Source organism: Harmonia axyridis, chromosome 3, assembly GCF_914767665.1.
Source record: "Harmonia axyridis chromosome 3, icHarAxyr1.1, whole genome shotgun sequence".
NCBI lineage: Eukaryota > Metazoa > Arthropoda > Insecta > Coleoptera > Coccinellidae > Harmonia > Harmonia axyridis.
In genome coordinates, this window is record NC_059503.1 from 39,035,411 (window position 1) to 39,063,209 (window position 27,799).

Sequence of the window (27,799 nt, forward strand, 5' to 3'; positions counted from 1 at the left end):
TTAAAATATAAGTCAAGTTCCTTCCTAGTAATTTTTTTTCTATATTCAAGAGAGAACATCAAGAAGATGGGATTTAAATAAAAATTGTCCCGTACAGGTACAATCAATTGTATTAATGTAATGAAAGAAGAATACTAACCATATATCTATGATAACCATAGACTAGTTTTATAACATAACCCTAAACCACATTTGGTTAGGATTAGTGACATTGTGTTGAAAATAACTAATTTCTGATCAGAAAAATGAAATTATTCCAATTTTTAATGCGACGATCTTATATGCCTAACGGTCACATATATCGTGGAAAACAGAAATTGATTAAGACACCAACAATAAAAGATCTTCAAGAACTAAAAAATCAAATAGCAATTGAAGAGGAAAATATGTTCTATTTAAGACATCCTTACCTCACTTTCGTTAGTATAAACTCACATTAAGTTTATATTCATTTCATTCTTATTTTTATTCCAGGAACAATCTAATGGTCATGCTCTAGATCTTAAAAAAAATGAACTTCGAATGCAACGTTTGATAAAGGTGAAGAAAGATTTCAAAGATAACGTGACAATTGAATCTAGGCTAGGACATCTGAGGCATAAAGAATGTTGGGATTGAATTTATTGTTAGAGATTTTTGTTTTAGAAAACATGAATGTCATATAGTTGATTAAAACTAGTCAATTGAATTTTCATTTATTAAATGGTGGTATTAAATGGTAAATGGTGGTTAAATGAACTTTTTAATACAATAATTCAAGCTTCAGAAGATATTAAAATTTTTTATAAAATAATCAAAATTTGAAATCTCAACATTTATTAAAATTATTTAAGTGACAGTACAACATAATACTGTGATAAATTCTACATCTAATAAACAAATATTTAAAACAATAGAAAAATAAAAATACTTCGGTTTTTTCATTTTACAATGAAACTTTGAAAATTATAATGCACTATGCAATCATGAACTGCGATTAATTAACATGTTCAATGGAATGCGTTGAAGAATATTATTTCAGTAGATGTGATATCCTTAACTCATTCTTTGATCCACTGGTAAAACAGGATTTGGAACTATCCTTGACAACCATTCCAAAGGTTTCTTATCAATATCCTTGCGAAATAATTTTTTTCCCTGGTAAAGCAGCTCTGCAAACTGAGAAACTATGGGGTCCATACCACAACTACTAGCAGCAACAACTTGATCTAATTTATTTATATAAAATGCAACAAATTTTAATTCATCAATATTGCCAACATAGATCACATCCTCAAAGCTTCCGCTTCCAGCATACCTAATGCTTTTTCCGAACAAACTAGTCCAAAAGTAGGGCACAACTCTTAGTTCCTGATTTTGTCCCAGCATATTAAGGGCAGCAATCCTTCCATGGTAGTGGGCCAAGGGAAAATGTCCAATTGTTGCTTTCTTATTATCATAAGAATATACGGGAGCATAAGCTATGTCGCCACCAGCAAATATATCTTTCACATTGGTTTGAAGATACCCATCCACTTCAACAGATCCATCACTTTTCAAAGCAATCCCAGAATCTTTCAGGAATTTTGTGCTTAGTGTACTACCAACTCCAAGTACTAATATATTAGCATTTAGTATTGTGCCATCTTCTAGTTCTACTCCTCCAATTTGTCCTGTTCCATCATCCTTTATGGTTTTGATATTAGTATTTGATCGAAAAATGATACCTTTAGCTTTAAAAAGTTTCATAAATGCGTATCCCACTTCTTCACCTAAGGCATGTTTGAAAGGTGCCTTAGAACGAGCTACCACTGTCACACTCTTAACTTTATCAGAACACATTGCCGCAGCCTCCATTGCTATAAAGCTACTGCCATTTATAACAATGTCCATTTCAGGAGTCAAAAGTGAAGAAAAGTGTTTACCATCATCATAATCTCGTAGAGTTATAATGTTCCTTAAGTCTTTTCCTGGAATAAAAGAGTGTAAGTATTCTTTCATTAAGAAATCTTTATTTTTATACTAATTTGTTCTGATAAATTTGAGGAAGCCTTTGTTCAAAGATATGAAATATCTCTAGAAAAATCAAAAGCTAATTAACAAGTTGAATGATTGACAACATAAAATAATGAGGTTTTCAAGAAGAATCATTAAACTTGTGATTTAAATTTTTAATTTACTAACCTGGAACATCGATTTTAGCTGCTTGAGATCCAGTAGCAATAAATAATTTATTGAAAGATATTGTTTTTCCATCTTCCAGCTGAACTTTCTTTTCTTCAACATTTACTTTATTGGCAGAAACACCAAGTTTAACTTCAATATTATTCTCTTCATAAAACTCTGGTGTCCTGAACTGATTTTGTTCAATGTCAAAATCACCAATTTTGCTCACTTTAACTCTGTCATAAGGCAAATATTTTTCTTTGCATATCATGGTGATCTTTCCAGTAAAGTTCTCTTGTCGAAGAGTTTCCACACAAATGGCACCAGCAGGACCACCTCCAATTATTACGTAATGTTCCTTGTCACTTTCTAGTTTTTTGCACATCGGCTTGATACGTTTGGGGTTTTCTAAGGCAGATCTTTTAGCTCGAACTTTTACTTTGCAATTTTCTATGGTAACTTGATGGCATGGTAAACTGTCAAATCCTGAAAATGTTTTAATCAGACTCCTTATTACAAATTATTATTATTTGAAAATTTAAACAACCATTTTCCTGATAACTATTCTTTATTTCAGAAAATAATACAGCTTATTTTTAAAATAATTTATAGAGTAAACATGTAAGTTTGCATTCTCACCTGGAAAATCTTCGATATCTCCTGTCTCTATATTGAAACAAGCCCCATGCCATTGACATCTAATTCTTCCATCTCCAAGCGCTCCATTTACTAATGGTGCCCCATAATGAGTACATTTAGTTCCCAATGCATGGATTTTTCCATTCTGTCGAACTAATAAAACATTTCCTGCGTCCTTGATGTTGAAAACTTTCATTTCATTTTCAGCAATTTCTGATTCACAACAAACAACATCCTCAACATATTCATCTTCTGTCTTTGGTGCTTCCTCTTCGGATAAATTAGCTAAAACAAATTTTATGAACATGTATAGATAATATCTAACAATTATATACCTACTTATTATAAATAAACTTTTTAAGAAATGAGTTGAATCTATAACATTAAAATATACTATCAAATTGTTATTCAAAATCAGAACTGTAGCCAAACACAGTAAGTTGTTGAAAAGTTTTGGATCAGTTTATGGAAGACAAAATAAGATATCAATTTAACATTTAATGAAGGAACTCAGATAGCCCACTGCGAAATAGAATAATCCAGATACTAGAATAATTGTCCTTGCAATTTTTTTGAGCCCACATTGTAAAAACAAATTATTATTTTGCTTTGTAACTTCAGAAGCATATAGTTAAGTTAACTCACCATTTCTAATATTAATTTCATAATTTAAGAGAGTAATAAGGGTGAACATTGAGTGTGCTGACTTTGCCGAAACAGATATTCAGATATCGATTTTTACTGAATATTGCATAATGTAGATAGTCTAAATTACGAAATAGAAAGAAAAGGAAATACCCATTATCCTAAAAATTAATCTCTCGTTCGAACAGAATTTCGTTGAGTAACATTCAAATTTTCATACATTTGATTAATATCCTTGCCCTAGTTATTTGAGGTTAATTGTAGCTGTCATAGTGTCAGGAATTCAACTTTGACTACCTCATCATATGTTGCCCTTAATATCGAATATCAGAATTATTCTTACCTTTAGGTTGAGGCTTTGAGGTTTGACAACCCATTGTAAGGTGTTGATAAATGGGGGTTGTTTGCTTGAACAATGAATTTTTCAATATATGTGTTTTGAACACATTAGTTGAGGAAGTTCGAACTTGGTAGTAATTTCGAGTTATGACACCAAGTGAAAGGAATTTCCGAACATTCATGGTGGTTATATTCTTTATATCTTCCACTTCCACTATCCGTATATCTAATTAATCACGCAAAAAGATATCAATTATTTATTTATCCTTTCTTATCACAAAGTTCGCGGTTTGTTTACTGCAATGATTCAGGCGATTTTTGATGAAAAAAATAAGAAATAGCAATTATAATTGAATTTGACTTTGCCTCCATGTTGTTATTGTTTACTTAAAATTGAAACTCTTATGCATACAGGGCTTTGGGGCAAAATCTAATAACATTAAAAAACTCATAGTTCAGTTCAAGTAATTATTAGAAAAATAGCAATTTTTTGATTATTCCTATATTATATAGAAATTCATTTCATATTGAGTAACACTCGGATCTAAGAATAGAAAAAGCACTGATAATAATAATTCGAAGGAAATATAATTTAATCTCATGCAGTTGAAATGAATAAAAAAGTACAGATTGAATTGCAAAATGAATTTATGACAAAAATTAATATACATATTTGTTTTATAATAAATTATTAAGTTGTTTGATTGAATTTTTTACAATTTCATCCGCATCAATCATTGAAGCTTTAATTTCCCGGTGTTCCTTCAATTCCCTTACAGTAACCATATTATGAAATTTTTTTAAAATATTCATGTATTCTGCATAGTTTAGTCGTTCTTCAAGAAACTTCAGCTGATCTTCTGAAAGTTTTATTGATGGAAACTGAAAATTTTTGAAATTTTTATATTGACTTTCTGCTTGGCTTAATGCTACTTCGTACTTTGCTATTTCCTCATTTACTAGTTTTTTATAATTTTCAATTTCTCTATTTTGGGCATTTAAAGGATCAATATCTTTTTTATTTATTTCTACTTCCATAATTTTAGAACTCAGACTCTGAGATTTCTCTTTTCTGGACCTGGTACTTGTGTTGTTGTTGTTGTGGCTGTCATAGATATGTAGATAGATGGTGGCTGTGTAAATCTACTTATCTATGGCTGTGGTTTACTGGTGTAATGCATAGACCTACAATGTATATCACATTGGGCGCTTTCAGCAGAAAGATCGGTAGCGTAAGTAGCTACACTACTGATAGGTATCAGCACAGAATACTAATAATAGGTATCAGTTTGGTAACGTTGATTTTCTCTGCTGGACGGGTTGCTCCTAAGATGCATAGAATACCTGGTGTGTTTACTGATTCGATTTTGTTTCAGACTTTTTGAGAGACCCACCTGTTGCTTTGGTGGTCTGCTTCACCAGAGTGCTGTAAGGTGGCGCTCTTTAAAATTTTTCGAATTCCCGCATCTGCTGTAACGGTTCAATTTACACCATTTGATATTTCGGTTGGTACTACGCCCTCTGGAGTTTGATTGTTGATTCAACTCGGAATATTCCGTAATAATATAAATTTGAATTTATTATGGAACAGTTATTTCCGGATAAGTGAGGTCGAAAATCATTACCGTTGGGAAATATTTTATAGTTTCTGGATTTCTTGTTTGTTTTCTTCTGTGTGGGAAGTTTCGTTTGACAACTGGTAGATTCTGTGGTTATGGATTGTCAAAATGGAGGTTATCGGCGATTTGAGATAACTTTGAGAGAAGTTTTTTTGGAAAGAAAATTTGCCTGATTGAAGAATATATGATCTAGAATCATCCTTGTTAGAGGCGATTATTTCTTCAATTTGGGTAATTCCCTGTTTGGCTTATGGTATTGTGAATATTTCTGGGAAATACGTTTTATACGTGATTATAAAATTTTCTTCCACAAGGCCCATCTCTGGTATTGAATTTTACTCTGAAGATCTGAGAGGTATGATATCATTCCTACATCTTGTGTCATTATCTGAAATTTCTGTTTTATTAGGATTCGATTCCCACCGATTAGTTCGAATAACTGTGGAACACGAAGATTATCAAGAAGATCCTTTTCCCTCGAACAAGAACTGAGAGGTATAGATTCCTTTTTATTTTGTGAACAATATCTTATAGTATTTTATTAGGGTCCTAGTGCCTGGTAACTGTTTGGAATCCTAGTGCCTGGATATTTTTGGGAATCCTAGTGCATGGTTGGATTTGGAATCCTAGTGCCGGGATAACGTTGAGAATCCTAGTGCCTGGATATCTTTGAGGAATCCTAGTGCCTGGTAACTGTTTGGAATCCTAGTGCCTGGGTAACGTTGACAATCCTAGTGCCTGGTAAGAGTCTGGTTGGATTTGAAGAGTCCTAGTGACTGATTACGTTTAAGAGTTCTGGAATCTGGTGTATAGTACGGTTGGAGTTTATGGTATTATTTTCTGGTATATGGTGGTACATAGTATATTTCTGGCATATGGTGCAGTTCGAGTAGATGGTACATTCTACGTATAGAGATCTCACCGTTAGATTTGATGTCAACCTTCAATATTGACTTTGTATCAGGTAACCGGTGCTTGCACTGGCTTTAATCAGTATTGTACTGAGATTTAGTTTTTGAAAGTAACGATTTAGTGTACTGATAGTTAATCAGATATTTGAATAGGAGTTAACGGTTTTATTATTGATTTTCTATCCATTGATAGTTATATTGAAGTTATAAGTTATATTGAATAAAGGTTGTTTCATGCTTATTATACACTGTTGCAATTGTAAACAGTTTGCGGTGAGGTGCACTTCACTAACTGGCCATTTATTTTAACAACTATAATACTTGTGTATCCCTTCAGGATTTGTGACTGGAATTTATTATCACTTTATTCAACCTGCTATTTTATACCAGCCAGTTATTACAACCACTGTATTTGTATATTCCTTCAGGATCTGTGGTTGAGGTCAATCTTCTTGTTCAACTTGGTTATTTGTCTGGTTTATTATCTGGTAAATTTGGAGTTTGTTGAACTCTGTTTTAATTTAGTTTTGGTACTGAAGTTTGAGGTTAAGCCTAAGCCAAGTGTAGGCTGATATAAGGATCCTGTTTTCAGGATTAGTTTAGGCATTATAGGTTATAGGAAGCCCTTCTGGCATTTGTTGTTGATTATAGGTTATAGGAAGCCCTTCTGGCATTTGTTGTTGATTATAGTTTATAGGAAGCCCTTCTGGCGTTTGTTAGTGTTAGGTAAAGTTTTGGGAAGCCTTCTGGCTCTTGGCAACTTTGAGAATTCTTTTTATTTTATTGTTTATTATCAACCACTGCATAAATTTTAATTTTATTAAACGTTTGACTTGAGTGATTTGTTTTATTGCTACTCTGGTAGAGGAGTACGCAATTTATTCTTAAGACAGGCATATCTCTACCTGGCGCCCATTATTTCCACCTTATTTTGAAGAACTCACTCCCGTCTTCACTGAGTGTAGTCGCGAGCCGAACTTTAGCCTTGTGACCCGGCTTACTCAAGGTCGACACGTCACAAATTGGCGCCCAACGTGGGGCCTAAGAGTCTATTCTATCTGACTTGCAGTGGTTGATCGGTCTTGTCGTTATTATTGATATTTTTCGTATTCCGTTAGTTTTCAAATCTACCTTGTTATCAATTTTTTCTGTAGTGTCGATTTCCGTTGTATTTATTGGCGCTGCCAATATTTTGTATTTTTGAGGTTAGGTAGGATTGTGCTTTTAGTATTTTGTTAAGTATGGAGGGTCGAATGGACGTGAATCGTCTTGATAAAGATGAATTGAGTTATGAATTAGCTGTAAGAGGTGTAGATAACGTGAATACGGTTGTTGAGATGAGAAAGAGTCTTAGAGGTTATTTGAGGTTAGAAAAATCAGGAATTGAAACCAAATACCCACCATATCCATATCGGTTCGAAGATGACTCAAAGGCGATAGAAAGCTCAATTGCATTCTTTGAAAGAGAATTATTAGAATTTTCGGGTGATGAGAAAAGTCCATCTTTTCTCAAGACATCTACACGCTTGGTACATTTATTTAAGCGAGCGGAAAGATCTCAAGCGCTCTCAGAAGAAGAACAGGTTCTCCGGTCAGGATATTTAGCTAAAATAATTGGATTAAGGGCGGAATTAGGATCGCGAGCTAGGAAATATCGGAGATTATCGCTGCAAACTCAGTCACCTCTGGAGTTGAGCATGCTGATGGATACTGCTGGTATATCTGATTCGGAAGCTGAATCGGATGATGTCACAGTTAGTGATATAGTTCACCGGACCACTATTACAGCTTTGGCTCCCCAATGTAAGATACCTTCAGTATCAGTAGCTAAGTGGAATATTACCAAATTCAGTGGAGATAATTCTAAGTGCTCTCTGAGTTCTTTCCTTGAAAATGTTGAGGAATTATGTATTTCCCGGAACGTTACAGAGGAGCAGTTGTTTTTGTCCGCTAGTGATCTATTTGTGGGTAAGGCTCTTATCTGGTTCCGATCTGTCCGGTCCACCTTGTCAACGTGGTCTCAGCTGGTTGATGAACTGAGAAAACAGTTTCTCCCTCCCAATTATAACGAGAAACTTTTCGATGAGATTAAACGCCGAACACAAGGCCCTGATGAAAGCATCGGTATGTATCTGGCAATGATGGACACTATGTTTAAACGTCTTACTGTACCAGTCAATGAGGAAGCTCGACTGAGAATCCTTCTTCGTAATATCTCACCGTTTTACCAGAGTCAGTTAGGTTTGACTAACATAACCTCGATTTCGCAACTGTTGGATATCGGAAGACAACTTGAGGCTCGCAAGGAATCCATCGAATCCTTTGTACCTCCTCCACGAAATAAGGGCTCTTTGCTGGAACCTGATTTAGCATACGTATATGCAGAACAACCTTCTGCCTCTTCTGTTGATGTGAGTACTTCTTCTGCTGATATAAGTACCTCTCCGGCTGAGGTAAGTGCAGTATTGACTTGCTGGAATTGTAAGCAACCTGGTCATGCTGCTAGGGATTGTAAGATGACCAAAAATAAGTAGTGTTTCAAGTGTGGTCGTCCAAGTTCCACTGTTCGGACCTGTCCTAAGTGTAAGCCGTCGGAAAACTGAGGGGGAAGACCTCTAATGGCAGTATGTGTGCCTTCCCTCATTTCTCTGCCCGTGATCGTTTACCTTTGCACCAAAAAGCTCTGTTGGATTATGTGTTGGCGCACGCGCAAAATGATGAACGTCCATATTTGTCGGTTTCAGTTTTTGATGTTAAGTTGTTAGGTCTTTTAGATTCAGGTGCTTCATGCACGATTATTGGAGGTCCTGGATGGACAATGTTGAAGAAATTGAATCTTAGTATTAATGTCGATAATGTTGTTTCTTGTAGAGTCGCTAATGGACAAAGTTGTTCGAGTATCGGTTCGGTGGATTTACCAGTTAAGCTTGAAAATAAAGTTAAGATGATTTCAGCCTTAGTAGTTCCTGAGTTGCCGCACTCTTTAATCCTAGGCATTGATTTTTGGAGGAAGTTTGGTGTCGTACCGGATCTTCGTTGTGGGAAATGGGTATTTCAACGAGATGCCGATGTATCTGTGGATGCGATTGCATCAGAGGAACACCTTACCCCTGAGCAATCTAGGATACTGAATGAGGTTGTGCAGGAGGCTTTTCAAAACATGGGTGACGAGTTAGGATGTACTAAACTGGTGGAACATGAGATCAAAACCTCGTGTCGTCCCATTAAGCAGAGGTATTATCCTGTGAGTCCGGTAATGCAGGGTCATATTGATGCAGAGTTGGATAACTTACTGGAGCAGGGCATTGTTGAACCTTCGACCAGCCCCTGGTCATCCCCGATTCTTCTTGTTAAAAAGAAGGATGGCTCGTACCGATTCTGCGTTGATTATAGGAAATTGAATGCCGTCACAGAAAAAGATGCGTACCCTCTCCCCCATATAAATTCCACCTTGGATCGTCTCCGCAACGCCAAGTTCTTGTCCTCTATGGACATTAAGTCGGCTTATTTTCAAGTGCCCTTAGAAGCATCCTCTCGCCCTTTAACTGCGTTCACAGTACCCAATAGAGGTCTGTTTCAATTCCTCCGTCTGCCTATGGGACTGTCTAATAGTCCGGCTACCTTCCAGCGTTTGGTCGATAGAGTTCTTGGTCCGGATCTTGAACCATATGTTTTTGTCTATTTAGATGACATAATCATCATTACTGATACCTTCGAAAAACATGTAGAGGTATTAAAGGAAGTCTTTAAACGACTCAAAGCGGCTAACTTAACGGTTTCAAAGAAAAAGTGCCATTTTTGTCGACCGGAACTCTTGTATCTAGGTTATGTAGTGGATTCAAAAGGTCTAAGAATGGATCCAGCGAAGGTTCAGGCCATTTTGAACATACCAGTCCCCACTTGTGTTTCGGAGGTTCGACGTATACTGGGTTTGGCTTCATGGTACCGGAGATTCGTACCAAACTTTGCGGATCTGACTGCTCCCTTGACGGAGCTACTCAAGAAAAATCGGTCCTTCAGATGGAGTTCCCAATGTGATGAGGCTTTGATTAGGTTGAAGGAATGTTTGATTAGTGCCCCTGTTTTGTCTTGTCCGGATTTTTCGAAATCGTTCACCATACAGTGTGATGCTTCCGGTTATGGGATTGGTGCTGTCTTGACTCAGCAACAAGAGGATGGAGAAAAGGTGATATGCTATCTCTCCAGGTCTTTAACCCGGTTAGAGCGCAATTACACCACCACGGAACGTGAATGCCTTGCCGTTCTATGGGCGATTGAGAAGCTGCGACCGTATATTGAAGGGTCACATTTCTCGGTCATCACCGATCACGCTAGTTTGCTCTGGCTGGATCGACTGAATTCACCTTCTGGTAGATTAGCCCGGTGGTCTATCAGACTTCAACAGTATGATTATACCATTATCCATCGTAAAGGTAAAGATAACATTGTACCGGATACTTTATCTAGGTCGGTACCTATCATCGATACTGTTGACACTTCTCAGGGTCATTCCACGGATTTGTGGTATGACAAACTTCTAGGAAAAGTGACTCATGCCCCTCACCGGTTCCCATCCTGGCAGGTTATTCAGGGTAAGCTTTTCAAAAATGTAACACCTCGAATTCCCGAACTGGCCTCTGATTCTGATTACTGGAGAGAAGTTGTTCCGCGTCCTCAACGAAAATCATTAATTAGACAGGTCCATGAATCTCTACTACATGTAGGAGTTTTCAAAACTTATAGTAAGCTGGCCCAACGGTATTACTGGCCAAAGATGCGGTATGACGTGGCTTCGTTTATTCGCTGCTGCAGAACCTGTCATGCCATCAAACCGAGCCAGGAGAAGCCTTCTGGCCTCATGCTCTCCAAACAGGTCTCAATTTCTCGACCATTCGAGCTTCTGTCTGCGGATTTGGTTGGTCCTTTACCTCGGTCTCGCTCCGGTAACCAGTATATTTTCGTTGTCGCGGATTGTTTCAGCAAGTTCCCTCTTCTTTTTCCACTGCGTACGGCTACTGCATCAGCCATTGTAAAAATACTGGATACACATGTCTTTCCTGTCTTTGGGTGTCCCAATTCCATCATTGTCGATAATGGCGTACAGTTCCGGTCTAAAGAATTTGTTAAATTCTTACAATCTTATAATGTCACCATTCAGTATACCGCACTATACCATCCCCAAGCTAATCCGGTCGAAAGAATTAATAGGGTTATAAAAACCATGTTGAGGTCCTACCTGTCAGAAGATCAGAGAGGTTGGGATAAACAGTTAAACCAGGTTGGGTTAGCTATTCGTTCCTCAAAGCACGAAGTCACCGGTTACTCTCCAAGTTTTATTGTTTTTGGAAGGGAAGTTTCGTGTAAGGGTGAAAATACCTGCCCTGATCAGATCAGTTTCGACAGGTCTGCCTTGACTAAGGACCGGGAAAAAGCTTTCGAGAGAATATATGGTGACGTTAAGACTAAGTTAGCAAGAGCGTACGAGGCTAATAGTCGAACTTACAATCTTCGACGTCGGGATGTCCAATACACTGTTAACCAGTTGGTGTGGAGAAGAAATCAGGTACTTTCGGACGCCGCGAAATATTTTACAGCTAAGCTGGCACCGAAGTATGTTGGACCTTTCGTGATTTCAGCGCGGGTATCCCCTTGGACTTATGAACTGCAGGGTGAGGACGGTAAATACCAGGGAGTTTGGCATATAAAGGACTTAAAAGCTCATCCACCGGATAAACTGACTGATGAACACTTGTCGGACTAATTCTGGCTGTTTTGTTTTTGCTTGGGTTAAAGGATGGTTAACCCTTGCCTTGAGCATAAATTTACTAGGGTGGTCACTACCCCCATCTAGTGGCTGACATATGCTTAACATCTTTTGTATCGTCAGAACCACGATAGCAACATGCTATAATATCCATCTCCGTTTCAATTTGCTGAGATTGGACTGTTGAAGTTAATTCAAGTGTGACAATTCTGGTTTTGGTTGTGTCGGTATTGGAGTTTTGCTGGTGTCGTTTTCTTTAGGATTCATTGAGGTATTGTCGTTATTTGGTTTACCGTATTGGGCTTTTTGAAGTTACTGGCAGAAAAAAAAATTTTGACCCTTCTGGTAAAAATTTTTTTTTAAAGTAAGGGGGGATTTGTAACGGTTCAATTTACACCATTTGATATTTCGGTTGGTACTACGCCCTCTGGAGTTTGATTGTTGATTCAACTCGGAATATTCCGTAATAATATAAATTTGAATTTATTATGGAACAGTTATTTCCGGATAAGTGAGGTCGAAAATCATTACCGTTGGGAAATATTTTATAGTTTCTGGATTTCTTGTTTGTTTTCTTCTGTGTGGGAAGTTTCGTTTGACAACTGGTAGATTCTGTGGTTATGGATTGTCAAAATGGAGGTTATCGGCGATTTGAGATAACTTTGAGAGAAGTTTTTTTGGAAAGAAAATTTGCCTGATTGAAGAATATATGATCTAGAATCATCCTTGTTAGAGGCGATTATTTCTTCAATTTGGGTAATTCCCTGTTTGGCTTATGGTATTGTGAATATTTCTGGGAAATACGTTTTATACGTGATTATAAAATTTTCTTCCACAAGGCCCATCTCTGGTATTGAATTTTACTCTGAAGATCTGAGAGGTATGATATCATTCCTACATCTTGTGTCATTATCTGAAATTTCTGTTTTATTAGGATTCGATTCCCACCGATTAGTTCGAATAACTGTGGAACACGAAGATTATCAAGAAGATCCTTTTCCCTCGAACAAGAACTGAGAGGTATAGATTCCTTTTTATTTTGTGAACAATATCTTATAGTATTTTATTAGGGTCCTAGTGCCTGGTAACTGTTTGGAATCCTAGTGCCTGGATATTTTTGGGAATCCTAGTGCATGGTTGGATTTGGAATCCTAGTGCCGGGATAACGTTGAGAATCCTAGTGCCTGGATATCTTTGAGGAATCCTAGTGCCTGGTAACTGTTTGGAATCCTAGTGCCTGGGTAACGTTGACAATCCTAGTGCCTGGTAAGAGTCTGGTTGGATTTGAAGAGTCCTAGTGACTGATTACGTTTAAGAGTTCTGGAGTCTGGTGTATAGTACGGTTGGAGTTTATGGTATTATTTTCTGGTATATGGTGGTACATAGTATATTTCTGGCATATGGTGCAGTTCGAGTAGATGGTACATTCTACGTATAGAGATCTCACCGTTAGATTTGATGTCAACCTTCAATATTGACTTTGTATCAGGTAACCGGTGCTTGCACTGGCTTTAATCAGTATTGTACTGAGATTTAGTTTTTGAAAGTAACGATTTAGTGTACTGATAGTTAATCAGATATTTGAATAGGAGTTAACGGTTTTATTATTGATTTTCTATCCATTGATAGTTATATTGAAGTTATAAGTTATATTGAATAAAGGTTGTTTCATGCTTATTATACACTGTTGCAATTGTAAACAGTTTGCGGTGAGGTGCACTTCACTAACTGGCCATTTATTTTAACAACTATAATACTTGTGTATCCCTTCAGGATTTGTGACTGGAATTTATTATCACTTTATTCAACCTGCTATTTTATACCAGCCAGTTATTACAACCACTGTATTTGTATATTCCTTCAGGATCTGTGGTTGAGGTCAATCTTCTTGTTCAACTTGGTTATTTGTCTGGTTTATTATCTGGTAAATTTGGAGTTTGTTGAACTCTGTTTTAATTTAGTTTTGGTACTGAAGTTTGAGGTTAAGCCTAAGCCAAGTGTAGGCTGATATAAGGATCCTGTTTTCAGGATTAGTTTAGGCATTATAGGTTATAGGAAGCCCTTCTGGCATTTGTTGTTGATTATAGGTTATAGGAAGCCCTTCTGGCATTTGTTGTTGATTATAGTTTATAGGAAGCCCTTCTGGCGTTTGTTAGTGTTAGGTAAAGTTTTGGGAAGCCTTCTGGCTCTTGGCAACTTTGAGAATTCTTTTTATTTTATTGTTTATTATCAACCACTGCATAAATTTTAATTTTATTAAACGTTTGACTTGAGTGATTTGTTTTATTGCTACTCTGGTAGAGGAGTACGCAATTTATTCTTAAGACAGGCATATCTCTACCTGGCGCCCATTATTTCCACCTTATTTTGAAGAACTCACTCCCGTCTTCACTGAGTGTAGTCGCGAGCCGAACTTTAGCCTTGTGACCCGGCTTACTCAAGGTCGACACGTCACACTGCCTGGTGCCGTTTAAAAAGGAAATACTGATTTTAGACACTGCAAACATTCACAATAAATTACAATTCAGTTCATACCGAATTTTTACTCAAATGAATGGAATATAATGACAGACCATAGAATATAAAATATTATTGTTCTATACTCAAAGTTCACGACAAGAGCGTAGAAATAGGGGGATACTGGGGGTAATTACACGGTGCTCCTAAATTGGGGATACAAATGAAAATGACAGATTTCCGGATTATTTTAAGAAAAAAAGTCCTCTAACATGAGTCCCCAAACATTTTGTTTTGAGATACATGTGTTGAAGTTCAAGTTATTTTCTCGTATAACCTTCCCTTCACAAGATATTTAATATGAATTGGCCATAGATATTCCAGTTCAAAGTTTTCACTATGTGATATGCTAATTTTGAATGCAAATCTACAGGGTGATATATTTTCTGGAAGGATGCCTGCTTCCTTCCTCCAAATCTATATTTTGGTGAATGGCTGTTAGTTTAGAAAAATGTAGAAAAAAAAACTCTGCTCCAGTACTACACTTTTTGGTTTGTTATAGTTTTGTCGTATCTGCTATCGATTTCGAGAAAAATCTCTAGTAATCCTCAGGAAAATCCAAATTATTTTTAAGATCCAGCTAGTAAGCTCAAATGAATGCATTAATTATAAGTTTTGGTATTTATTTACCTAATCTGTAGCGAAGATTAATAAGTATTCGATAAACTGTAAGACACACTAGAAACAACCTGTATATGGAAAGCAAAGCCTTTGTGGGCTCATATTCATGAAACTTTTTTTTCTCAAAATTATCCAAGTAATTTCTCATTTTCCTTCGTAACTCTTATTTGAGAACAAGGTAAGAACAACCAAATTAGTAACAACAAAAATTATTTCGAGTAATTTGGTTCAAACTTCATTATCAAACTTCTTTTTCTAACATTACAGATATGAATAAAAGTTGTCGTCAAAAATTTTTTTTTCGATTATCCCTCCCCAAGAAAAAAAAAGATCTACGCCCTTGGTTCACAAGAGTCGAGAATTGAGAGAAATGTCAAATGTAAACGATGTATGCGCCATCTGAAAAGCCTGCGATCCCTCGAAATCAAGTAGGTATAAATCCGAAAAATCTCCCGTTTTGTCTGAAAGTTTTACAGGTATAAGTAGACACACCAGGTATTCTATGCATCTTAGTTGCTCCTTTTCTTGACAGTTCTGTCACAGATTACTGATGATGTTTCACTCATGTATTTACGAAGGAAATCGTCACCGACGTTTCGTTGACCTCGAATTCGCTCTACTCGTATTTATGAATGAGTTCGGGGTGAATCGGGGTGACCAATCAGAGAGCTAGATTGATTCTTTCCACTAATCGCAGCGATAGTTCAATTTGAATCGTGGATTTTGCGTTCGCTTAGGTTATGTTATTGAAAATGACGGTTCTAAGAAAATAAATTTTATTTTGTTCTTGCTTGATTTAAAATATTAATTGCAAATATTTCTCTCAATGTAGGATCGCTGCTTGAGCTCTTCTTGCAATCATAGTCTGCCGTAAACAGTCATTCATCAGTAAGACGAAAAAGATTTTTTGAATCTCAGAGATATCAAGCAATCCTTAGAACATTAATAAGATTCCAAGAAGCAACCAATAGACGCTTTTTTTTAGAATCATGCTAGTATTCCAAGGAATTTCATTTTTGATACATACTTTCACACTCAGTTATTTTAGTGTATTGTTAGAAGTGTGGTGTAATTTTTAATTCTTGAGGTGTACCTTTTTAAAGCTCTCAGAAATACTCTTGTTTTTTGAAAGTGTCTAAAATGAAATATTAAGTATGTGCTTTTCATTTCTGAAAATTATGAGGAATCCATATTAGTTTTCATTAGATATATTGCAATCTCTATCATTGATTTGATTGCAACATTTCAAATTAATTATCAATTATGCAGTGTTCCTCATCAGAGCTAGTAGCAGGCTCAATGAAAATCTATACCATTTTGAATCAGTATCGAATAGAAATTGATTTTTAATATATGTTGTTTTGTTTGGTATCTAGTTGTTGATCTGTTGTGCATTTAGATATTGATTAAAGAATTCGATCAGCCTGAATGTGTTATGTATATTTTCCAAAGAAATATTTGTCAAAAAAAATCATTAAATATGCTAAGAAATACAACACTAATGAATGAATCCTGTTCTAAAACAAACTGTTCCTGTCATCATTTATGATTCAATATCTGCAACTTTCTTGATTTATTATTTTTTCGTTTATTACTTTCTTAGTTCTTAGGTTAAGTCTTAGTTCTTAGGATTGGTCATAGACCTAATATAAGGTCTATGGGATTGGTGCATAAACCCACCATTAGAGTATAGAATAAACAGAAGGGAGCCATAGACCTAATATCACATTTGATATTAGGGAGCATAACCGAATAAACAGGAGGGAGCATAACCTTTAGAAATTAGTTTTATAATTCTTAATACTAGCTAGTTATTTATTTATGTAAATAAAACACATGAGCCAACTTTATCTACTTTAATAATAATTTTTATATCGTTTCTATGTGTGTGCGTACTGCGTACTTGTTGAAAAGATCGTTGGATTGCATCATCATCGGGCCACCTTAACATGGACGGACATCTGTCAAGTTGGCGTCATCACAGTATTGAAACCATAGAATAGTGTTTATCCTTCAACGCTCCCTTCTCGTCGGTGATGTTTGAACCTCTGCTTCAAATATTGCTGACGATTCCATTCATTTTGATGCTTCTTCGGATCTAACTAACCTGTTAAAAAAAACTTTCTATCTACAGGAACACATTACGCTTCCTGAAATCCTTTTATACCTCTGATAACTACCTTTCATTATTATTTTTTAAATAAAACAAACATTAACTTCTTTAATCAACATAAACTGTTTTATTCAATATAATACATTATCTGCATTACCTTCTTAAATAGTTATTCTACTTTATCAACATAATAAACAACTTAAACCTCTTTATCTTCCTAGATATCAATAAAAAATTTGAGTGATTTTCAACACATTAACTACTTTATCAACATTAACTTCTTTGTATTACATAATAAAAATAAATATTGCCTCCTTATGAACTTCCACTTTCCAGTTCCTTGTTCATTCAAAAATATCTTCATTTCCTGCAACAAATTATTCAGTATTAATTTCATTTAGTACTAAATTTTTGAATTCATTGAATTTAAGACTCCCTAAAGGCTTCGTTAAAGCATCTGCTAATTGATTTTTAGTACTGACCCACTTAATTATTATGTTTCTTTTTGATATCTCAAACCTAATATAATGAAAACATAATTTCACTATATGTTTTAATGTTTGAGAATCCTCAGACTTTGCAATATTGATTGCTGCCTTATTGTCTTCATACATTATAGGAATGATATTGACCTGAATGAAACGTTTGCACATTTCTCTAATGCTAACTACTTCTTTACACCCTAGAGACATTGCAATATATTCTGCCTCTGCAGATGACAGAGCAACATGAGTTTGTTTCTTAGTTCGCCAGAAAATTACATCATCAAACAACTTAATCAAAATTCCACTTGTTGATCTTCCATTCAGATCACCAGTCCCCAAAGATGCATCAACATAGCATTCCAAATTATTTCCTATACCTTTGTATTTAAGACCTAAGTTTACCGTTCCTTTCAAGTACCTGAATATTCTTTTAACTTTCATACAATCTTCCATGCTATAATTATTTTGTTTTCTACTTAACATATTTACAGCGTATGTAATATCAGGCCTTGTTCCACTTGAGAGATATAGTAAACTTCCTATTGCCTCTCTGAAAGGAAATACCTTTCGAGAAGGACGTTCACACTCTATTTCTCCCTTCCTTTCTGTCTCTCTTGTCACCATTGGGGTGCTGACTGGTTTACAATCAAGCATTTTGAATTTTTGCAACATTTTTATGATAAATTTTCTCTGATGAATGTATATTGTTCTGTTATTTCGATCTCTTTTTATTTCTATTCCTAAGAATTTTTCAGGACAACCCAAATAAGTCATTTCAAATTCCTTTTGTAGATCATTCCTAATTTGATTCAACTTACTTTTACAATTGCTAGCAATCAAAATATCATCTACATATAATAGTAATATAACAAATTTTCCATTTTTCCTCCATATAAACATACATGATTGCAGGGGATATTTTTCCAAGCCTAAACTGCTCATTGTCAGTTGGAACCTTTCATACCATCTTTTTGGGCTTACCTTTAGTCCATATAAAGCCTTTTTCAATTTACAGACATAATTTTGTCTTAGTTCATCTCCTCCTTCATATCCCTCAGGAATTTCCATGAACACTTCCTTTTCTAGCACACCATTCAAAAAGGCTGTTTTCACATCCAGCTGGTGTAATTCTAAGTCATACTTATTGGCTATTATCAACAGAAATCTAACATCTGATAGTCTAGCTACAGGAGCATAAACTTCTCCGATGTCATAATTGTTTGTATCAGCATAGCCTCTTATTACGAGTCGAGCTTTGTACCTTATCTCATTATTGGATTCTTCTTTTCTTTTGAATAACCACCTGGTACTCATTATAGACTGACTCTTAGGAACACGATTTCGTTCAATCAATGACCATGTTTCATTTTTCTTATGCGAGTTATATTCAGATTCTATTGCTTCCAGCCATTTCTTTCTTTCATTACTGCCAATAGCCTGAACATAGTTTTCTGGTTCCTCATCATTAAAGTCATCACTACTTATATTTTCTTTTCTATCACCTATTAGAGCAGTAAATTTTTCTCTAATATCATTTACATTACTTTGCTCTGTAATTCTTTTTGGATTCAAATCTTCTGTGAAGAATTCTGATCCTGTTTCATTTTTCTCTACTTGTTGGTCATAAATTACATTCTGTCTATTGTCTTTATTGAAGTAATTTCCATATGTTTTAGATTCAATGAATCTAACATCTTTGCTTTTTATAAACTTTCCACTTTCTGGTTCAATAAGAGTATAATATGTGTCCCCACATGCTATCAGAAAAGCTCGTTTTCCTTTCTCTGAGAATTTTCCCTTTATCATTGGATCTAAGGCAAATCCCACACTTCCAAATCTTCTGAAATACCTTATTGTACATTTCTTTCCTGTAATCATTTCAAACGGTATTTTGAAATCGATTCTACTCTTTGGTGTTTTGTTGTATATGCTTAGTATAAACTGTAGAGCATAAGCCCACAACTGCTGTGGAAAGCCAGAATCCAGAATTACACTCCTTATTTTCTCTTGTAATTCTCGATTAAATCTTTCCGCAGTGCCATTAAGATTTGGAGTGTAAGGTGGAGTATGTTCCAAAGTAATTCTTTCTTTCTCAATCAATTTCTTCATGTTTTCAGTACAGTATTCTGTACCATTGTCTAACCTTAAGAATGTTATTTTTGCATTTTCGCCCTTCAATATTTTAGCATTTTCCATCATTTTGCTAAGAGCAATATGCACTCCCTTTTTATCTGCCATTGGATATGCCCATGCATATCGGGTATAATCATCTATGAAAGTGATTATATACCTTGCTCCATATTTATATGTGCATGGGGATATGGGTCCCATCACATCTGTATGAATGAGTTTTAAAGGTTCATTGTATTGATACCTTTTGGTATTGCAAGGTTGTCTAGTTATTTTTGCTCTGGCACATACTTCACAGTCAGTTATTGCTTTAGTGAATTTAACATTCTTTAATTCTGGGATTAGCTTGGCTGCCTTCTCTAGATAGCTTTTAGACACATGCCCTAATCTGTAGTGCCATAACAGACCAATGTCATTTTTCAAACTTTCTACTTTTCTATTATTTAGTTGTTGAATGTCATCTAATTCCATTTCACTAACAGTCTCTAAATACTTTTGTAAAGTATCTTCATCATTTATTTCTTCATATGTTATTTCATTTTCAACTTCATTATCAGATTCTATTTCTTCATATTCTATTTCATTTTCAACCAAATTTTCCTTGTCTTTATTTATTTTAGGACTTTCGATACTTTTATCACTCCCTTCGTTCTCCATAACCTTTACATTTTCTACGTTTTGATAGAAACTTTCTATTCTATTTTTGCCTACATTAATAATTTTTGGATTTACAAGTTCAAACTTTAACCACCAAAATTTACCATCATAATTACCTGTTTTTATGACATTTCCTGTATTTTCATTCTTCAATTTAATTTCATTTTTATTTATGTTTATCAAAACACCTTTATCAATAAGCTTCCTAATTGAAAACAAATTCTTAGATAAATTTTTGGAATACAAAACATTATTAAGTTTAATTATTTTACCATTATTCCCTTTAGCTATAATGGTCCCCTTATATTCTACTTTCAAATCTGCTTTACTATTAGCACTTTTTATAATTCCACCATTACTTATTTTACAAACATTTGACAGTATGTCTAACTGATTTACCATATGTTCTGTAGCCCCAGTGTCTGCTATAAATTTTATGTAAGACTCACCTGTATTCTGAGTGTCCTCTTCGTGTACATAGTTAGCTTCCCCATGCGTTGTTTCATCTGCATCTACTGCCATGAAGACGCTTATTTCTTTTCCTTGAGGATCAGTCATTTTCATTTTCTGATACATTGTATCACTTCTTTCCTTAAAATAACCTCGAGCTCCTCCACGAACTCTTGGTTTGAGGATTCCTCTGCCTCTTATTTTGTTAACTCCTCTGAATGCACCTCTTTGTCCTCTCATGTATGCAGCTCTTCCTCTACCTCCTCGGTAGCCTACTTTATTTCTACCTCGGTATGCTGGTTTCGGACACGTAGCTGCATCATGATCATCTGTCAATTCTCGACAGTTATAGCAAATCTGTTTAGAGTTTTTACACTCTTTGCTAAAATGATTTGGTTTGCCACACTTGTAGCAAACTATATTTTTGTTTCTTGAACTTGACTCTACTTTCTTTTTCTTGACATCTGTATTCAGAGCTTGACCTTCATTAGCTCTTTCTAGGGTTTCTTTTTCTCTTCCTTCTTCATTTATTAGGAGAGATTTTAACTCTTCCAGAGACAATTTTTCACCAGATGCATCATATTTTCTGATAAGTTCGGGGTAGCTATTATCTATGGCCATGAGAAAGTTTTCAACAACTTCTCTCTCAGCAAGAGGCTCCCCGAATGCTTCTACTTTTGTTTTGAGATCGTCAAATCGTATAATAAAATCAACAGCATTTTCATGGTTCTTGTCAAAGTTAGCAGAGTTCCATGTTCTTTTTGTAGCGAATTTTGACGAGGACATTGTTGGATTTTTTATGTTTTCTATTTTATTTAGTATTTCAACAGGAGTTTTCAATTGACACACTACTTTCCTATAATTATCATCTAATCTGCTCAACAGGTATGATATGGCAAATCCTGTCCTTTTGGCATTCTCATCCTCAGACAATGGAGGTTTTGGTATCTCATTGTCTAAGAGATACTCATATCCAAATGATTTAAATTCATTATTCACCACCGTTTTCCATACATTAAACGGTGTATCTTTGTCTAGTATGAACGGTGGATTTCCTGCTACTTTAGGTGCTGATTTCATGTTTATCGCTTCTTTAAGTTCTTTAATTTGTAATTGTAGTTTTTCCATCTCTTGTTTAACATTTGTATTTTCAGCGTCCATTTTCTGAAATATTATTTCCTTTATTATTATTTTTCAACTTTAATCTACTTTAAAGACTTTCTATTTTATAATTATTCTTTCTTGATTACTTGCAACTTATATCCTACATAATTTTTCTCTATATCCACTTATATTCTTTACTACAAATATATGTTCACCTTTGTACCATTGAGTTAATACTTTCAACTTTAAACTACTTTATTCCGATTCTTCAAAACTATTTATTTATATTTTTAGATTCATTCTTGAATGAACTGTTTTTTACTATCAATAATTTATTTTTGCTCCTTTAACTTCTTTCTACTTACTTAGTTTTTCTTAGTCAATAGATTTATTCCTATCGACTTAATTTTAGCAGCAGGTTTATTCTGCCCCTTTTTTTTTATCTTTAAACTATATGATTCAACTCCCTTAATCTCCTTTAGCTACTTTAGCAACTTTCCTTCTTAATTAATACACTCAATGGAATCAACTTTGAGCATGCAATATTATAGGCCTTACTTGACTGATATCGTACTTACATTTCACACCGGTTTTCCTTTATAATTATTTTGAAATGTTCACCTGTCTTCTACCGTACACGTGCCTCGGCGACTCCACCACTTTAGAAATTAGTTTTATAATTCTTAATACTAGCTAGTTATTTATTTATGTAAATAAAACACATGAGCCAACTTTATCTACTTTAATAATAATTTTTATATCGTTTCTATGTGTGTGCGTACTGCGTACTTGTTGAAAAGATCGTTGGATTGCATCATCATCGGGCCACCTTAACATGGACGGACATCTGTCAAGTTGGCGTCATCACAGTATTGAAACCATAGAATAGTGTTTATCCTTCAACGATAACGTCCCAAAACCATAGACCTAATATCAATATCAATCAATGTGATATTAGGTCTATGCCCATAGACCTAATATCCATAATGGATATTAGGTCTATGTCTATGCCCAAAACTGATAATCAGAAGGGTATCTGAATATGGCCGACTCACGTTTCCGCTTATCAGTGGCGTAGTAGGATAAAAATTTCATTCATTCAAAAATAATACATTTCGGTGAAAATTAATAATTCTATTAGAAAATGTACCTGAAAGCTAGCAGATATTATGCATCAACTCGGGACTTTCTCTCAATGATCTCGGAAATAAACTGTGTTACGTTGAAGAGGTTGGTAACTGTCGAACCATCTTTAACAAAACCATGCAGAAATGGCAGACATGGGAATATAATCTTTGGCGAGTCTTTCACGAGCCAAGTTACGAGGTGCGCCCTCTCCCAGGGGCTTGGTGTTTCATCCCTATATCGCAGGTGGACTCTTCAGTTAGACAATCCAGCGATCTCTGCCTAAGGCACAGCTTGTAGTTCATGAGCAGAGCTTGTCACTACATTTATACACTATAATCATCATTGCCTTCCCAGGGAAACCCCAGATTAAACCGCGGGCCAGGAATTAAGGCGACGGATGAAATCAGCGGCAAAAGAAGACAGAGACCCAAAATTATCCCGGACCGAACAGAAATCGGCCACTCTGAGACCCGGAGACTCGAGAACAACAAGACCGTGGGTGATCCCTAGATCACCAAACAAAGGACACTCCCTTAAAATATGGTCGCTAGACTGAAAGCGACCACATGACCAGAGCTCATCCTCGACCAGACCCAATCTGAACAAGTTACCGTTAAAAGGACCGTGGCCTGATATGAAGCAGGCCAGAGGGAAGCATGGACGAAACCAAGGATTTTCAGAAACGAACTGAACTTACTGAACAGAAGGGATCCAGTCGAAGTTACAACAACCCGTGTCGGACGCCTCCCAGTCCGACTGCCAGCAAGATGTGAGGTAGCGCAGGGACTCATCAGCGCGCCGACGAATCTCCGCGACCCTGTCAGGATCACCCAGGGGTACAAATTACCAATCATAATTACGAATGTTTTGATAGACAATGCTGTCATGTCATAATTGTCATCCGGTTTTTAGTCGTTTATATTTTCAAAATGTATAAATTGATCATAATAGTCCGGGAGCCAGGTGCAAATTTGGTTGATTATTTCCTCTCGAGAGATACTTGGTGAGATGCATCAGATAATAGTAATAAAAAGCTTCGTGAACGTCAGCTACGACTCGGTTGCCCCCAAACACGAAGAAAAAAAATACATTCAGTCATTTCCTCCCAACTGAAAATTTGTCAAATTGTAGCTAACCCAATATCTAGACGAAAAAATACAATCAGCTGGCTATAGCATGGTCGATTATACGTCATGAAAAAAAAATTATATTTTCAATGACAGCGACTCTGATACTGAATCAGACAGCGACTCTGATACTGAATCAGAGAGTGGAAGTAACTAAATATTATTGTGCAACATGTGGAGAAAGTCCTTTTCTCGCGAGTGTGGCACTCTCTGATTCATTATCAGAGTCGCTGTCAGAGCTGTCATTGAAAATATTTTTTTTCGGCAACCGTCCGGGAAGTGCTCACTTCCCGGACGCTTTTTCTCTGAGAAAGTAGCATTTCCCGGCCTAGTCCGGAAAGTACGTACTTCCCGGACTAGGCCGGAAAAGAATCATAGAATCCATAGCAACCGAGATAACGGCTGACAGTTCATATGAAATTAGTTGTCAAAAATTTGCATGTTTTTTGATCGCAATCGCAATAAAATATGGAAAGCAGCAGCGATAGTGTTATTTTACATGGTTGCCGAAAAAATATTGTACGCAACACGCCCGAAAATGGTTTTTTTGGACTCACAGACTTCCAGGACTCGCTTACGCTCGTCCTGGAATTTTGTCTATTCGTCCAAAAAAACCCTATTTTCCGGACTTGTTACGTAAATTACTATTTTTCATGTTTGAGGCACCAGCTGACGTATAATCCACCATGCTATAGCCAGCTGATTGTATTTTTTCGTCTAGATATTGGGTTAGCTACAATTTGACAAATTTTCAGTTTGGAGGAAATTACTGAATTTATTTTTTTTTCTTCGTGTTTGGGGGGCTGCCGCCGCTCTCTCCCCCAGCAGAGTCGCAGCTGACGTTCGCGAGGCTTTTTATTACTATTACCTGATGCATTCTACTAATTACCGTTTGAGAGGAACTTTTGGTCATGTATATCTGTTACTGGCTCCCGGACTATAAGTAATGTAGCATGTCAACAAAAATTGTGAAATGTAACCCAATCACACAAAAACAGAAGAAAATTTTGGGGGAATTTATCTCTGTGATTTATTTTTCGTTTGTAATATTTTTTGGGTTAAGTAAAGCTTTATTAAATGTTTTTGTATACCTACTCGTGTACTTATTTCTTGTGTTAACGCAAACTTTTTTATATGATTTTTCATCTTTGTCTGCTTCATTTTGAATCTATTACGCTACTCATTTTGGTCCATTTGCGTTGCGTAATGAAACTCATTACGGCAACGCATTTTTATGGAGATGAATTCAGAAACAAATGTTTGTTTGTTATTTATTATTATTATAGTAGCTAGGCGATATGATCAGTAATCTAATTTATTTGAATCCGAGCTATGTAGATATCTTATAACACAAGATACATATAATGAAAAGAACAAAACAAAGAAAGAAGTAATGATTAAGTATCCAAAGTGTCACATTATTGGTCGTCCCCGGCTGATTCCCTGAAATTACCCAGTAAAAGCATCAGCATCCTTCTATTACCGTTCGATAGAAAGACATTCAAGAATACCACTTATCGATTGTCAGTAGAACCACGTCACCGATCTCTCGATTGTTCTACTCCCTAGTTTTCAAGAATAGGGTCCCAGGTCCTAGGGTTTGGCGATCCTCCTACTGAACATCCAAAAATGAACAGCCCCTGAGGCTTGCCTAAGACACAACCTCTCACGCCATCGTGGAGAGGTGACTCTAAATTCATTTGATTTTGTTATGACGCAACATCCCTATTGTTCTAAGGTACCTACGACGGTCTATAGTAAAAAGACGACACATTTTTTAAGGTATTTTAGTACCTATTTGTATTTTTATAGCTAGTTATTGAGAGCACCTATTGGATTTTAATAAAATTAGCGCTTGACTGCAAGAGTGGTATTTTTACTAAAATAGAAAAAAAATGTCAAAAAGCATCTCTTGTTTTATATTAACTGACTTTTTGGCACTTAAAATTTGGCGACCCGGCATAATGTTCGGTATGCCGGTTCTGACCACAGTTAATTAACAATTAATTACAATTCATGAAATATCAAATTTATTATTAGTTATGGAAAAATAGAATTTTAGTTTCTTTGTGTTTTCCGCAAATCACATCAGACTACTTCCACCCGGTATAGGATCAAGGTTTATAGATTTAGGTTGTTTTGTAACTTTCAACCAATCAGCGTCAACCATTCGTGACGTCACTCGGTTTACACATTCAAATAAAGAACATTTGATTGTAATGAAATCGTGGGTTTTCACGGATTTTCTTATTAGTTTGATCGCGTATATCGTTTGCAGCCTCTCCTAAATAGTCTTTAATATCTTCAATCATAAAATAGCTACGATAAAATGTCTGTCAATGATGGCCAATGGCGATACAGACACTCTATAGACCTTATAGACACCGGATGACGCGTTACCCCACTCTTCAACCCAAGATACGAGACAACCTATGTAATCTACAGACCTTGGTATAGGACAGTCATACCTAACCTTTTTTTTACCTTGGGCCGCATAATTGCTACTGTTCATTCTTGCGGGCCGCAGTAATTCACCTACTTGTAAAACCACAGTATAGGAAAACTAGCTTTAGCCCGCGCGGTTTTCGTTTATCGCGCATAATTAAAACTCTTTTTTTAAGTCGGTTACAAAGTAGCCTATGTCCTTTCCTAAGCTCTACAAGTTCCTGTCTGTGTACCAAATTTTATAAAAATCGATTCAGTGTTTTATGCGTCAAAGCGTAACAGACAGGCAGATTACGTTTTTTCGTATTTGTAATATTAGTAGGGAAGTGTGAAAATAAAAATATACAGGGTGTTAGGGAAACGCTCCCGAAAACGAAAACAGGGATACTATGGTTATAATGTTCTGTGTGTGCGCAATAAGGGAGAAAACAAAAGTAAATGAGTAAATATTGATACCGTTATTTTTGCGTAATTTTGAAACCTTATTTGTGATTCTACTGTGTAAATTGTAATATTTGACTATGCCATGGCTCGAGCCGCATAAAAAGGGCCAAAGGGCCGCACGTTGAGTATGGCTGGTATAGGATCATCTATTAGTGATGACGTCACACACCGCCATTTTAGTTCTCCTGTCAGTGTTCGGATCCAAACAAACAAATTGTCATTCAAATTAGTACGTTGTCGTTGAAGAAATTGACTTATTTTGATAAATAATATTATTTAAGGAACGATTTTTCTCTATTAATTGATAGACAGAAGGCACGAGACTAATGCCAGTAAGTTCGAACTTGGAGTTCAACTAATAAACACAGCTTTTTACAAAATCTGGGGAATGATACAGGATACAAACTTACTGGTATTAACCTGTCTATCAATTAATACTGAAATCGTTACTCAAATGCTCTTAATATTTATGAAAATATGCCAATTCCTTCAACGACAACGTACTAATTTGAATGA

At 35.7% G+C, this 27,799-nt stretch overlaps 2 protein-coding genes across 4 annotated transcripts; one reads left to right on the top strand and one right to left on the bottom strand.

The window, feature by feature from the left end:
- The first annotated feature begins 191 nt into the window (after positions 1 to 191).
- Positions 192 to 688, top strand: LOC123674991 (ribosomal protein 63, mitochondrial). The gene is made up of 2 exons (XM_045610200.1): positions 192 to 419; positions 475 to 688. The coding sequence occupies exons 1-2, from the start codon at positions 246 to 248 to the stop codon at positions 616 to 618; spliced, it is 318 nt and encodes a 105-aa protein (XP_045466156.1). The 5' UTR covers positions 192 to 245; the 3' UTR covers positions 619 to 688.
- A 111-nt stretch (positions 689 to 799) lies between these two features.
- On the bottom strand, positions 800 to 4,066 carry LOC123674985 (apoptosis-inducing factor 3-like). 3 transcript variants are annotated; one of them, XM_045610186.1, is made up of 4 exons: positions 3,773 to 4,066; positions 2,785 to 3,069; positions 2,164 to 2,631; positions 800 to 1,949 (listed from the first exon to the last, which is right to left on the bottom strand). In XM_045610186.1, the coding sequence occupies exons 1-4, from the start codon at positions 3,948 to 3,950 to the stop codon at positions 1,036 to 1,038; spliced, it is 1,845 nt and encodes a 614-aa protein (XP_045466142.1). In that variant the 5' UTR covers positions 3,951 to 4,066; the 3' UTR covers positions 800 to 1,035. The 3 variants fall into 3 exon arrangements, with proteins under 3 accessions (XP_045466142.1, XP_045466144.1, XP_045466143.1); XM_045610188.1 differs by lacking the exon at positions 3,773 to 4,066 and adding an exon at positions 3,583 to 3,727; XM_045610187.1 differs by lacking the exon at positions 3,773 to 4,066 and adding an exon at positions 3,430 to 3,723.
- Between the last annotated feature and the right edge of the window lie 23,733 nt (positions 4,067 to 27,799).